At 37.3% G+C, this 15,291-nt stretch overlaps 1 protein-coding gene across 6 annotated transcripts in view; it reads left to right on the top strand.

The window, feature by feature from the left end:
* The first annotated feature begins 297 nt into the window (after positions 1–297).
* The window catches only part of NTNG1 (netrin G1), a 331,599-nt gene continuing 316,605 nt past the window's right edge, over positions 298–15,291 (top strand). For all 6 annotated transcript variants that reach the window (XM_047085221.1, XM_047085218.1, XM_047085216.1 and 3 more), the window contains exon 1: positions 298–543. In XM_047085221.1, the coding sequence (XP_046941177.1) occupies positions 298–543 (246 nt within the window). The remainder of the gene's footprint in view (positions 544–15,291) is intronic.

Here is a 15,291-nt window from a genome sequence, read left to right as displayed (position 1 = left end):
AAACTAGACCTGAGTGTAATAGATACGTTCTAGGACAACGAAAAAGCTGCACGTTGTTGGTGATGCCTACCGCACAAGTATGTTAGACTTCCACCCAAATCCTCGATATACCTGAACACGCACAATATCAACCCTTGACTTTTAGATTTGGAATCTACATTGAGATTTCATCCTCTTTTTTTTTTTTTAATATATAGACTTACCTACATATACACATATATGTATATGTAAAAGGGACATAGATCACAAATAAGCAAACCCTGCTTTATTACCACAAAGATTGCCAAGAATTTAGAGATGTATTTGTCAAGATTCCTGTCAATTCATGCCCTTTGGGTTACAGTGTCCTCAGTGATGCAGCCCTACCCTTTGGTATGGGGACATTACGATGTGTGTAAGACTCAGATTTACACAGAAGAAGGGAAAGTTTGGGATTACATGGCCTGTCAGCCGGAATCCACGGACATGACCAAATATCTGAAAGTAAAACTGGATCCTCCGGACATTACCTGTGGAGACCCTCCTGAGACATTCTGTGCAATGGTGAGGCAACCCTTTTGAATAGAATGTTTCATATTAAGTGGAGGCATGTCGTTTACGTGTACAGATGTGGTGAGTGTGAAAACTCAAGCAATGAGCTGAATCTGCTGGTGGCAGATTGGTGCTAATAGGCTAGCCTTCTTCTCGGTGGAGGTTTGCAGGACCTGGGATTATGATTTGCAGGGTGATTCATGCACTGGAACGTGCCTTCTGCCTTCCTTACAAACCCAAGCTTCCACTGAAACAGGCATACTGTATATAACTGAGAAAAGAAAGAGTTCGGCTGGGTTCAGTTTCAGATTGGAGTCTGGGAATATGATTAGGCCAAATGTCTTATAGTAAAGGATAAAATCCATTGGTAAACCAACTTTAGAAAAACAAAGTTCTCTTCACATGCCTGTATAGGGCCACCCTTGAGGTTCATTGTTCAAGGCTAGGTTAGAGTTCATGGTTTTCCTCATCAGGAAACTGATGTGATGTGGAAGTCCTTGGTTAGGAGGTCAGTGAGAAGAGAAGTAAAGAAGAGAGGAGGTAATGCCTCCAGAAAAGTCTTCTTTGTCAACTCATGTGGGGTCCTTATTTTCAAGGGTCCTGGTTTTCTATGAGTATTTTAAATAAGAGTGTTGGAATGTTGAAAGCATATTTGCTGAAAAGTAATGACCTCGGCATACAAATTCAGATACTATCCTTTTGAGAGGCCAAGTTAAAGAATTCATTGTTTTCGTGGTGTACATCAGTCTTTTCCGGGGTGAAAAGTTAAATGTTATGTGCAAGGAGAACTTTGGAGTGACACATGGGATTTTCACTAAGGACCTGGTTGAAAGTTTACCTAAAGGTACTAGTCATGAGTTTGGTGATTAAGCTGATGTAAATGAAGGTGCTAGAGAGTCCAGATAGTGTGTTCATTTGGTTTATGTCATTTTTTTTTTTTTTTATCACAGGCGGTCTTTATTTGGTAGAGGAATTGTGATCCCATTTTCCCCCACGTAACAGATATAATCATATGGCAGATTTTAATAGTATTCTTATCTGACTTTATTATCTTGAACCTGGCCTGGCATTTTCAGGATAGTGAAACTATTAATCAAAGTAGCATCTGTTCACAGTCCCCAGTGAGTTAAATTAGCATAAGATCATCTTAGACCTAGCACTGTGGAAAAGGTTTTGTAACAGGAAACAATTTTGAGCAATAAAGAGTGTTTTTACCTAAAAGCTAACGGCTTGCCATTTTTCAGAAGTGCCTTTGGGGACTGGTTTGAATTATAGTCTAAACCTGATTTTGTGGAGGGTGAGAAAAAGATCTTGGCTATTAGGTGTCACAATGACTAAAGTGCCCTGAAAGACTAAATATTTCAAAGAGAGGACCCGTCTCTCTGGGAAACAGGTATGTGCTTTGCAAAAAAAAAAAAAACAAAAAACAAACCAAAAAACCAAAAAACGTACATTTTAGAAACCAGAGACTTCTAGAAGAGTACTTCATTCAAACACATTAGCAAAACTATAATAAATCTGTAAAAGAGCAGGGACGTTTTGTTGGCTTTGCGTAAGGTCTTTGATAATCTCTCATAAAAGGTCAAATTTAAGATCTCATTGCAAATTTGGAGTGAAATTGCTGTGCAGGTGATAAGTTGTGCACTCCTCACAGCAGAGAATGAGTTCTGGGCCAACTCTTCATATTATGAAGAACACTCTAGCTCTATATATTGGTTTGCATGACACTTGTAGCAATATGCCTCTTCTGGAATTGTTTAATAATTTACAGATTGAAGTAAAAGAGCAGACATCTTTCTGCAGCGTGCCGTTTCCTCTTGCATGGGTCCTGTATAGTGTGTTCAACCTGTAATTTAAATATGCAGCTTTCCTGATCTCAGCCCCTGGCAAGAAAAGGCAAGTTCGGCACTGTTCCTGTCCTTTTGGGGAAGGGTTTATTGACTGGGTGTCTTTAGTGTGCCTCTCTTTCCGATCATGAGTGGGAAAGGGCACATTACAGAACTTCTCATGCTTCTCATGCCTTTCACAGCACATGGTGTAAGGTCTTTAAGCAAGTCAGTTCCCTACCAGTTCCCTAGCTATGTGATGTTAGAGACCAAGAGAGAAAAAAGAATTAAAGTGATATCCCTCAACTTTCTCAAGTGCAATAATATGTATACTTTGTATGTTTACCCCAAGATCTACAAGACCGCCTTTTCAAAGGCTACATCTGAGTATGAGGCAGATATTTGGAAGCCTTGGTGCATGTAAACTTGTCACGGAGCAGAAACGTTTTTCAAGGGAGAGTGTACGATTTGTGCGATGTTACCTATCAGTGCCTAATTTGGACTCCTTAATATGCATATGATTGGCAGAACAGATTTAATAATCTATCCTTTAAGCACATACTTTGGGGCTATTTGTATGCATATTATATGCCAAGTCAATGATAATGGCCTAATAGGGCAACACTTCCTCTCTGTAGTTTTGGATTTTCCATAAAACTCTTTAGTGTAAGGGTTCCTGACACCAGGCTGTAAAGCTGTCTCAGGATGCTGTCATATCAGACCTGTTTAGGTGCTCCCTAGCCCAAGGTCTAATGGGAATCCATAAAGTCATTTGTGTTATGATTTTCACACTTTCCTCCTTGACACACACATCCATCCCTTCCTGCTCCCCCAGAGTCGTTATGGCCCATTACATCAGCGTTGCTGCCACATAAGCACAATCACTACTTAGCCCTTATATGTAAATGTTTGCTGCAAAATGGTTTCAGAAATCACCTGCTCAGTTACTGACACCCTTATTAGCTGTGAGTATAACAATTCTGAACACTAAGGGCACATTTGATGAGAGAAATACCCTGAAATTCCCCTGGCTGATTTGTATAAAGTTGAAGTTCATTGGCAATGTGTTAAGAGTCAGTGTTGCCGCTTTCTGCACTTGCTCCATCATTATGTGGCTGTGACTATCCAGGAATGCAGCATATAGTTTATGGTGAAATTTTAGGGAAAAAAGGGCCACGTGATTCTGTTTGACAATAGATCTCAGCTTGGTAACCCAGATGACCTGTTTAATAACTCTTTAATATATAGTGGTTTTAAATTGCTGTATATTAGTACTACCAGTATTTGTGAACATAAATTTTATGGGAGAACTCTGCCGTTCCTATTCATGACAGTAAAATAGGGGAAACATATACACATATACACACATCTATATGAATTGTGTATATTGAGACTAATATATATGAATTGTATATGTTGAGATCATACATCTTCTTTTTAATTTAATGTATTCTTTTTAAGTTGTTGGTGGCCCAAGAAATATCTCTGCTAAGGAGGAAGAATCTGAAGCATAGAAGCATAGATTAGGCTTTTTGTTTTTTAGGCTGGGGTAATATGTTAGTATAGATCATGTCCTTCTTCCAGCCACATAAAAGCTTCACATAGCACAGCTTTGTCAGAAAACACGGATCATCCAGTGACGACAATTTGTTTCAATTTGCATAAAGAGCAAATAGGATGATCTGAACCCGTGTGTAAAGCTGAAGTGACAACACAAAGCTATGACTTGTTCTTTGTGTTTAGACAAACTTAGCTGTCATATCTGCACGCAACACCCCACTGGCTTAAAAATGGCAAAATTATCTGCAATTATCTCCAGCCTGCAGCTAATTTTCTGGATAAGTTAAACAGAAGCTTTGAAAGGAAGCCCACAGACGGAAGAAGTCATGTGCGTTTGTACAATTGATGGTGCAGCAGTGCTGATGACTGTGGAAATGGGAGCCCTTGAGAGCTGCTGTGGATTTCAGAGCCAATCAAAACTAAATTAGGAAACAAAGATTATTAAAAAGTCTTCTGTGCATGTAATTGTGGCATAATATTATGAGGTGGACATTAAGTGTTTCCCTTGGAGACCCTCGGCATCATGAATGCAGTGCGCCTTTAATTACAAGTAGACTCATATTACTAAAAAAAATGGAGAAAATAAAGTACTCTGAGGTGTAGTTAGCAATACCCTCATTATGTTTACTGAAATAATTAAAAGAAAGGATGTAATTTTTCTAAATAAAATGTCAGAATTTGAAATGAAAATGGATTTTCTTTAGGAAATTTACTAATGTGTGCCCCTGCTCTTGATAGGCGTTTACTCAAGTACCATAACAGACCTATTAATGATCGTTCCATATTGTGCTATTTCCAGATAGACTCCTATTAAGAAAAAAAAATACCTTAATTATCGTAAGCATTGTGGATAGAACATATTTCATTTTGTTCAAATGGAATTTAGGAAAGTAGTGGAAAGCCTTTGGGTTTTATGATTTTAACGGAACCCAGCGGGATGGTGAGGGGTAATGCATAGTTGCAGGGCAATCCAGAACTTAAATTTCGAATTTGACATCAGTGCAGGTTGCCATCTGGTGGCTATCAGGTGGCCTCTGAGAAATTAGTTTGATAAACTGAGTTACATTTTCAGTGACAAGGCATTAATATCAATTTTCCGAAAACTGGAAATGACATTGACTTATATGATAATCGAATAATCTTAAAATAACTCTGTTCACATGAAATGTAATTCAATAAATGAATGAAGTTTTAATAACAGTGACATCTTTCATTTGAACTGATTTATCCCTTAATTATCCCAGAATGGAATTTAAAAAATAAAAACCATCAGTTCCTTCATTACTAACACTTCATTATTATTTAGTTCATTATTTAGACTCATTTCTTAGAAAAGTTTAATTCACGTTTGCAATGAATTCAGTTTCATGGAGATCAATCTTTTTGATCTATCACTGTATCAAGTATTTCCTTGTTGAGGAGCCTACCATAGCTCCTTATTGTCTGTTGCATCAAGTCTAAAGTACTGTAGCTGGGTTTTAAATCTGGTTGTATTCAACCTTTTTTCCCATTCCCACTAGGACCTTGTGTACGGCACCTTCAGGGGACTTATGGCTAATGATCTGATTGGGAGGGGGCTACTGCATTTGGATTGAAGTTCAGTGGCATGGCATGAACAGAATATTATGGGGAGGGAGCTTGGGAGGGAGTTGGTAAAGATTATGGTGGGGCTAACAAAACTTAAAACCACGTCATGTCACTGAATGTTCTCAGATAGTGTTCTCTGTGTTTGCAAGTGCCTCTGTCTGTGTTGGGCTGACGCTTCACAAGTAGTATTCCAGACTACTGAATGCAGAGTGAAGTGAGCAGAGTCATACAGCACATGCAAAACTGAGAGGTGGTGGTGTGAATCAAAGTCAAATAACATGTGTTCCCTGCCTCCAAAGGAAATCAAGGAGTCCTAAGAAAAATGAATAAAAAAGTAGTGTGTACTCAGAGGCTGGGGGAGTAGAGCAGCAAAGCCAGCATTCAGAATTTAAAGGTGAAACATTATTTTGCTGCATATCAAAGGGCCACTTGGAGAATACTATCTGGTAGCCAAGTGCCTGATGCTCAACAATGTCTGAAAAAGATAGAAAAAGGCTGTGTGGGTCAGATGCAAGCACAGTGTTTAAATGACAGCCTAGTGGCCTGGTTAATGGTAGAATGGCTCCTTATGTCTGGCAGGATGGAATAGGAGGGAAAAATCATAAAACGTGTTGAGTTAGACCTATATATATGCCATATATATAAATATGCATATACACATGTGTGTATATATATGTAACATACATACATAATATATATGTATGTATGTATTTTTTTTAACTTAGTTGATGCTGGAGTGTGCTAAGATAAGCATGGCTCATCTACCTGGAGCTCCAATTTTACACAAAGATTAGGAGAAGCATTTAACTGGATGCACAAATGCAAGGTTTTTAAAGATGAAACACTCCTCAGTCCCCCAAGGAGTAATCTTATCTGCTCTCTGTGGAGGGGAATATCACTGAAAAGTGTGAAAAGCAATATCCTAAAAATACCATAGCCCTTCCAGATTGTTTTAGGGTCTCTCAGGCATATTCTCCAGACTTTGGTGAGGTAGGCTTGCTCTCCAAGCTTTGGGACTGTACACGGGTCCTAGGCTGGCATCTTGATCATCTGATGTTGAAAACTAGTGTCATCACACAGGAAGTCCCTCATCTCATGTGTTTTCTCTGCGAGGACAAGCAGAGGACATTCCTCTTGCTTGGAATCGTCTGTGCTTCTCTGCACTTCTGTTGATTCCACCCATCCTTCAAGGTCTGTGTGTTTCTTTATATGTACTTCCTGCCAATTTCAGCACATATCATTTTGTTGACTGAGTATGTATGTTAGCCCTGCCTGTGTACTGCACTATGTGGTACCATTTAGGACTTATTACATCTTACTGATTAATACACCCACATGCACATTTGTTTTGTGTGTTTATTGTATCCTGATTCTTTATCTGGATCACTACTCTTTAAATGAGATGATATGTAAGAAAGCCTACCAGGACTCAACAGAGACTGTGCATTATATTGCTTTCCTACTTCATAGCATTTAACATATTCCTAGGGAACAAATAAATAATAGCATGCTTTTAATTGATTAATTGATCAGTTGTTTCAATGTAGTATTTGATTTTCTAGAATGTTTTCTGTTTCTTGGGAACTTTTATCATGAATCTGTTTCCTCTGTAAATTAAGAAACAACTGGAAAAGTTTGGCTGCTGTACTTGGGCAGCTTATGATGATGTTCTCAAGAGAGGTGAGAGAGGCAAAATCTACTCACAGTTCCAACACTGAAAGTGTATATAAGGGATTTTTAAATTCCATTTCTCATTGAATCTTTGAAATGTATTTTTCCAAATAGAAAATTTGGAAAAAAAAATTAGAAGAGCTTCACATGCAACATTGAAGTGATTTTGTCATATTTCTTATGAGTCTCTCTCTCTCTAAATATATATTTTGTTTTACAAAATTGGAATCGTATCACATACATTTTTTTCATCTTTTTTTCCCATTTACTGCTACACTTATAGCATTTACTTGTATCATTATATATTCTTAGGAAATATGGTTTTGATAGCTATAAAGATCTGATTATGTGGATATACAATATTTTATTTAATTACCCTCTCACCTTGACAGCTTAATGTTCTTTTCTATTGGTTATATATTATCGGTTACATGCAGTGGTGAACATATATCAATGTAGTCTTTTTTATTGAACATATCCTTCTTCTCCCACATTCAAAACTTCCCATATTAAATGCACATGTTAAAAATTTTTTTAATGTTTATTTATTTTTGACAGAGAGAGAGAGACAGAGCATGAGCGGGGGAGGGACAGAGAGAGAGGGAGACACAGAATCCAAAGCAGGCTCCAGGTTCTGAGCTGTCAGCATAGAGCCCGACACAGGGCTCGAACTCATAGACCACGTGATCATGACCTGAGCTGAAGTTGGACGCTCAACCGACTGAGCCACCCAGGCACCCCTAAAATTTTTTTTTAATGTCTATTTATTTTTGAGACAGAGAGAGAGAGTATGAGCAGGGGAGGAGCAGAGAGAGAGGGAGACACAGAATCTGAAGCAGACTCCAGGCTCTGAGCTGTCAGCACAGAGCCTGATGCAGGGCTCTAACCCATGAACCATGAGATCATGACCTGAGCTGAAGTCAGAAGCTTAACCGACTGAGCCATCTAGGCACCCACACATGTGTTTTGATTGTTGAGCTCCTTATATTGTATTTGGCTGAGGCTATAGAGTAGGGCTATGTTTTTGCATTCCCTAGAGTGGAATGAAATAGACATTCTGTTTGTCAGTCAGGGGGACTGAAATCAGCATGTGTGACTTAGGCAGGCCCCTCTCTGGGCCTTGCTCTCCTTTACGTGGACTTGAGAGAGCTTCTAGAGATAGGAGGAAGACAGCTTCTGCCACACAGTAGAGAGCAAAGTCAGGGGACCTCTTTGGGAGCAACAAGCTAAAAATGGGCAAATTACACCATATAAACAGTACTTGTGGCTTTAAAACTTGCTTTAAATTGATCCTCAATGAGAAATACATTTTATATTACAACTCATTAAACACATGCTTTCCATATACACCACCAAAACAAAAGCTTCACAAAGAAAGTACTTACCCTTCCTGGGTGCTATGCCCTCTGGTAATTTTTTCTCCCCTTATAGTTCTTCTTCACCTTTAGCAAATAATTGAAAATCATATTTTGATTGTGATCCACAGATTATAGGTAGGATTGTTCTTGAAACTCTGAATAAATGGGAAAATTCTGTGCGCATCATTGTATAACTTCCTTTTTTAAATTCAACATTATGTGTTTGAGATTTACTGCTATGTAGTATTCTACCATATGGATTTTTCTTTAATCAATCTTCTATTTCTAGACATTTAGTTTGTTTGATTTTTACATTTTAAGGCTCTTGACTGGAGTCAAATTGTCCTCCAGAAAGATGATTAGTTCACACTTTGCTTTTAAGCATTTTACAAAAAATGTGCTAGGCGTGAGTTTCTCAACTGGAAATTCTTAAATATTCTTCTAATGTAGGGCCTTAGCAGATAAGTGAAAATATGTACTTTACCAAAAAGAATAATGATAAGATTATCCTTATTGCCACCATCTTTTCTGCCGAGGTAATAACTTCTGTGATTTTGTACTGATAAATGGAAATATTGGAAGGTGAGATTACATTTAATTTTTTAAGGATGTATTTTTTGCTTCTTGATTAGACTGATTTTTAATGTTTCTTGGCCAGGGGCACCTGGGTAGCTGAGTAGGTTGGACCTCTGACTTCAGCTCAGATCATGATCTTGCAGTTCGTGAGTTCGAGCCCCGTGTCGGGCTCTGTGCTGACAGCTCAGAGCCTGGAGCCTGCTTTGGATTCTGCGTTTCCCTTTCTCTCTGCTCCTCCCCCGCTCATGCTCTGTCTCTCTCTCTCTCTCTCAAAAATTTTTTTTTAATGTTTAGATTGATTTTTAATGTTTCTAGGCCATTTAAAATTTCTTATTCCTAATTGTAGTAGTTTTTGCACTTATTGCCTTTTTCCTCCTATTTTTTCTGTTGAAGCCAGCAATTAAAAATATGTATATTTGGGCCTTTTAAACAGATACCATTTTTTTGTCAGTTGATTAAGTTAAAATTGCGAGTATCCTTTCTTCCAGAAGAACAGGTCTTGTTTCAGGGTCTTTTGCACACCCTTCATCTTGTGGAAATTTTATATATTCTTGCAGGAGATTTTGGTGGCAGGGTGTCATCATCTCAAAGCTGAGAAAAATTTATTTGTGTGCCCCCTCATATCTTTTGTTCCTAATGTAAGAGCTTGGAGAAGTTGTTATTTACCCTAAGTAAAGCACCCCTTTTCATTTAGTATCATCCTTTGGAAACAGTTGCATACTGAAGCATATTAATTGTATAAAGTGGCTGGTGTGAAATCTGCTTTAGTTTTATTTCACCAGACCAATGGGCAGACTGGTTTTTCATGTGCCATTTTTAGATTTCAGAATTTCTTTTCTTACAAAAGGGGAAAGTGCTGAAAGTTGTTTCACACGCATAATATTGGAAAAGAACTTACTGAGATTGGCAGGTTGTAAGTTTCTTCCCATCTTTCTGGGAATAGATAGATTCACATAGTATCAGTTCCATGAAAATTAAAGATGTGAGCCAAGAAAGAGCCAGAATTGGTTTTCATTCTTTGACCTACTTTGAAACTGACTTCTAAAATATTAAATGAAGAATTGAACTGGATATTGCTTCGGTACAAAGAAATAGCTCTTTTTGTTCCAGAGGGTTGATGTCCATTGAGAAGTCTAGCAGCTTACATTATAATCAGGTCTTGTCTGAATAATGGTTTTTCACCATTCCATGTAACTTTTTGTTTCTTTCCTGTTGCTCTCTTTCCTTCTTGGAAATGATGAAAGGAAGAAATCAAATACACTTCCAAGCAACTCTCCCTCAAGGGAAAGGAGAATTCAACATAAATGGTCAACTCAAGTTGCAAGAAGAGGATATATGCATGATAAAGAGAGTGAGCTGGTGGGCAATCTGAGGTTGGCTGTGATGCCTGGACCACTCCATAAGGATTTTGATTTCAAAGATTAGAAGACTAATAACATACGTGGTGTTAGGGAGCATTCTCATCAATGTGTCTACTGTCTGACTCAGAATAGCGTTCTATTTAGCCATCACTGGAGACAGTGCTTTAAATAGTGCCTAGCACAGTGTGAAGCAGATAATAGTACTTAATGCATGCTTGTTGAACTGAACGTGTGCTATGTTTTTACAAATAATGTTTGTAGTTGATATTTATCAAGAGCTTACATGGTACCATGCACTGTACTGACTAAACATCAGCCTTTGTTGGTTCATATAATCTTCAATCCCATCATTATCCTTATTTAACAGGTGGAGTAATTGAGGCATGAGGTTAAATAACTTTTCCAACCAAGTAGTCGGAACAGGATATAAACCCAGACAGTATGACATGCATTCCCTACTCATAAACCATACTATAAATTCCTCCCTAATTTTGTTTGTAGTATGTGGGATAAAACCATCACAAAAACCTTTTTTAAAATTACATTTATGATTTGGACTATGAACACAATACTATGATTTTGTTATTTAAAATGCCTTTTATCTGAAATAACCTCAGAAAATTGGATTCTGTAAACAGTGTGTGGAATGTTGGAAATACACATTATGTGATGAGTGTCTTCATTCAGGGATAAGAGAACCAATCAACAGTGTTTGTTTCCATTCCTGCTTTCTTTTCCATTAACGTGTTCATATAAATGGAAATAAGCTGTTAGAAATCATACAGAGCAGAGTACATATTGTGTTCACCATCTAAAACCAGAATAATAAGTCAGCAACTGTTGGCTAGTTAACAAAATCATATTCTTGTGGGGGAGGTTTTGAGAAAAGTAGTTAGCATGATGCTTTTGATTTTTTTTTTTAACACTATCAATAACAACTGTTATATAGCCAACCCCCTCCATGCTGTCTCCACTCGGATGTCTAGTAGGCATTTTAAACTTAACACATTTATTATAGAACTCTTGATTTCTTCTCCCCAAATGGATTTTGCCTGTAGTCTTTCCCATATCTATAAACAGCAGCTTATATTTATCTAGTTGCTCAAGATGAAAAATCTAGGAATCCTCCTTAACTCCTTTATGTCCTTCACAACAGATATCAACAAGTCCTGTTAGCTAAACTTCCAAATATATCCCAAATCAGTTGCTTTTCACCCTCTCTACTGCTAACAACCGGGTCCCAAACAGCTTTATACCTAGGCTAGACTTCTGCAGTATTCCCTAACTCTTGCCCTGTTACCAAATTCACATAGGTTTTATAGTATTATAATATAGAGCACAATATAAATATTATAATATATAAAAATTATACATATAGATGTATAGCATGAATATTATATAGTTAGATATGTAATTATATAATATACATAGAGATAAAATTTTAAGAATCTGAATCAGTCAGGTCCTTGTTCAAGTTCCTCCTTAATTGTTATGTCCCACTGAGAATTACATCCAAGCTCTTCATTTTTTAAAATATTTTTTTAATGTTTATTTATTTTTGAGAGAGAGAGAGAAAGAGAGAGAGCGAGTTGGGGAGGGGCAGAGAGAGAGAGATAGGGAGACACAGAATCCAAAGCAGGCTCCAGGCTCTGAGCTGTCAGCACAGAGCCCGATGTGGGACTTGAACCCATGAACCATGAGATCATGACCTGAGCTGAAGTCTGATGCTTAACTGACTGAGCCACCCAGGCACCCCTATATTTGAAGTCTTACTAATGCCTGAAAGGTACTATATAGTCTGGTCTTTGAATACCTCTCTAAAGTCCATTCTGATCACTCCCACCTTGCTCAGACCGCTCTGCCTGCAACTTCTTGGTGTTGCGCATAAAACTAAGTTTATTTTTGCCTCCTTGTTTGGACCCACATTCTCAAAATCTTCCCATAGCTCCCTCCCACCTTTTATTCAAGACTCTGTTTCGTGAATACCTTCTCAAAGAAGCTTATCTGACCACCTTATTTACATAGCATCTCTTGGGGCTCCTGGGTGGCTCAGTTGTTAAGTGTCAGACTCTTGATTTCAGTTCAGGTCATGACCTTGTGTTTGGTGAGTTCGAGCTCCGCCATTGACGTCTGCACTGACAGCAGGGAGCCTGCTTGGGATTTGCTGTCTCCTCTCTCTCTCTGCCCCTCCCCTCTCTCTCTCTTTCTCAAAAATAAATAAAATTTAAAAAACTAAAAACTAAATAGCATTTCTTTCACACCCTTTATCCATTCCTTGAGCCTGCTTAATTTTTCTTCATTGAATTTATTATAAGGGAGATACTCAAACTATTTAACAACTGGGACAGAATCAACACAAACCAATCAGAAAAGACGTTAGTGGCTATACCTTACTGGGTACCATCTGATTGAACATTCATTCTAATGACTGGATATTTATTATGTTATATACTGCTTCTGTCTCTTTTCTCCTCCACAATATAAACTCCAGAGGGCAGGAACATTGTCTTATGTCCATGGTGGGCTCGATAAATATTTGTTGAATGAATAAATGAGCTGCTAAAACAGAGATATGTTAATATGATGATGGCATTCATACTAAACTCTAATATATACGTGTTCTTTAAAGTATTTAGGCTATGTTGGAGGTCCTTAATCTTGAAGGTATCATAAATATTTTCCTTTTTTAGTTTTTTATAAATTAAAGGTACTTAATATAACAGATGTATGTACAACCACCACTTAAAATTAACAATGATGACGTTACATTGTTTTTCTTAGGATTTTAAAAAATAAATATTACTGACTGAGTTGAAACCATCTTGTCTCCATCCTCGGATCCCTTCCATGCCTTCCTTTTCCAGAGGGAACCAGTATCATAAATTTGGTGTATTTCCTTCCAGTCAATGTTAATATATATATTTTTTATGTGAAGCTTATATGCTCATAAACAGCTTATGGTTTTGACTTTGGGTTTTTTAATGTTACCATCCTGAAAAAACTATTCTGTAGCTTAAATTTTTCATTCAACACTATTTTTGTAAACTATCTGTTTGATCTATATGATATGGTTCCTTCATATTAAAAGGATATATATCTATATCCATATCTATCTATCTATCTATCTACCTACCTACCTACCTACCTACCTACATGTTCCACTGGATAAATACATTGTTCAATTGTGAGAATTTAGCAAGTTTGTGTGTGTGTGTGTGTGTGTGTGTGTGTGTGTGTTTTAGTTTTAGATTTTTGCAGTTACGATCCACTCTACAAGAACCACCGTTGTACCTAGATCTTGGTGCATATGATCAAGAGTTGTTGCATTTTGTTTTGTTTACCTCAAGGTGTGCACCCAGAAACCAATCTGTGGTCTGTAGAGTGTGGGCATTTTCATCAAATGTAGTTGCTCTGTGTCGCGTTCCTACCAGCAGATTATAAGGCTTCTTCTAAGTCTTGTTTTGTGTTGTTTTCTTATATGTTTCCTCTTGTTATTAAATGGAGAATATTTTAAAAATCCTGTCTATTTGATGGCTTTAGCTATCCGGGCACTCATAGTTGGATTTTATGATGTATCATAGCAACCATAATTAACAGGATTTTTGATAAAACTGTATGTACCATGGCTCTTAATCTTTCATTTTTGTTTTAATTATTTAATAGTAAATCACTTGGAAGTTGTATGAACAAAGCTAATGAATATTCGTAATGGTGAATCAACAGGAGGAAGCATGAAATTTGGAGGAATAAATATTGAGCTAAACTATGAGAACCTTCTTTGACTAGATCTTTCCACAGAGGGCAATGAATTTTAAGAGTAACATCTTGCATCTGGCCACCTGAATTGATAGGTATACCCTGATCTGTATGACTAATACAAAATTCGCAGTTTAAAAAATTGTTTATATATAAGTAATCTTTTTTCCAAAATCATTGTTTTCATTATTAGAGTATAACAATAGCCGATAGTGCTTTTAAACTGGAAGTCTCCTTGCTTACTTTGCAAGATGATATATAAATATTGCCTCATCCATCACCAGAATGACTTGTCTCCTAGATGAAAACCTGAGTGTGATGTGTAACTGTAATAAATTTGGGCAGCAAGGGAAGGGTTCCATTTCCAATTAAAACCACAGCCAGGAAGTTTCCATTTAGACTGACAGTACAGGTACACTGTTGGTACATATTTTATACTCTTGCTTGTTTGTTTGGGGCAACTTGGGATTGTTTTAGGAGTAGTAACAGTAAAGGAGTAGCTTTGTACTTCTTTATGGCCTCCTAAGAAAGGGTCAATTGCCCCTTCTAGATGGGAAGTTTCCGAGATCCCTGGGTCTTGGGCATTTAGAACCAGGTATTTTTAGAAGTGGAGTTGTCTAACTTGGGAAAGTACATGCCTTTAAAGCTATTTTACTGAATTCAAACAGTCTTCAGGTTCAAGTTCCAACTTAATCAAGTTATTTCACTTTTTTGTTCTGAGGGACAGTAAGATAATGATGTGCTTAGCAGTGTCTGGCACATAGGAGATGCCCAATAAATATTATTTTTATCATTGTGATCATTTCTGTTGATAAAAAATTAAAGGCATTTTGATTCTCATATTCTGCTTTGAAGGGATGTTCTGAAGGCTTTCCCTTTAGTTCCCCTTTCTGTGAACTGTCTGGCCTTTCCTGATGTTACCAATGGCATCTATTAACTAACTGCTTATGAGGGTCTGGCTCCAAATGAAGTATTTAAAATAACAATTTCACAATTGTGGTTTTGAAATAAATGAAAGGTGTTCTAAATAACAAAGTATTAAAATAATCATTCATGGATGCAATG

Source organism: Lynx rufus, unplaced genomic scaffold (assembly GCF_022079265.1).
Source record: "Lynx rufus isolate CCGP_SWC_20201006 ecotype Redwood Valley unplaced genomic scaffold, mLynRuf1.p SCAF_2, whole genome shotgun sequence".
NCBI classification, from domain to species: Eukaryota; Metazoa; Chordata; class Mammalia; order Carnivora; family Felidae; genus Lynx; species Lynx rufus.
This window is presented reverse-complemented; position numbering and strand designations above follow the sequence as displayed.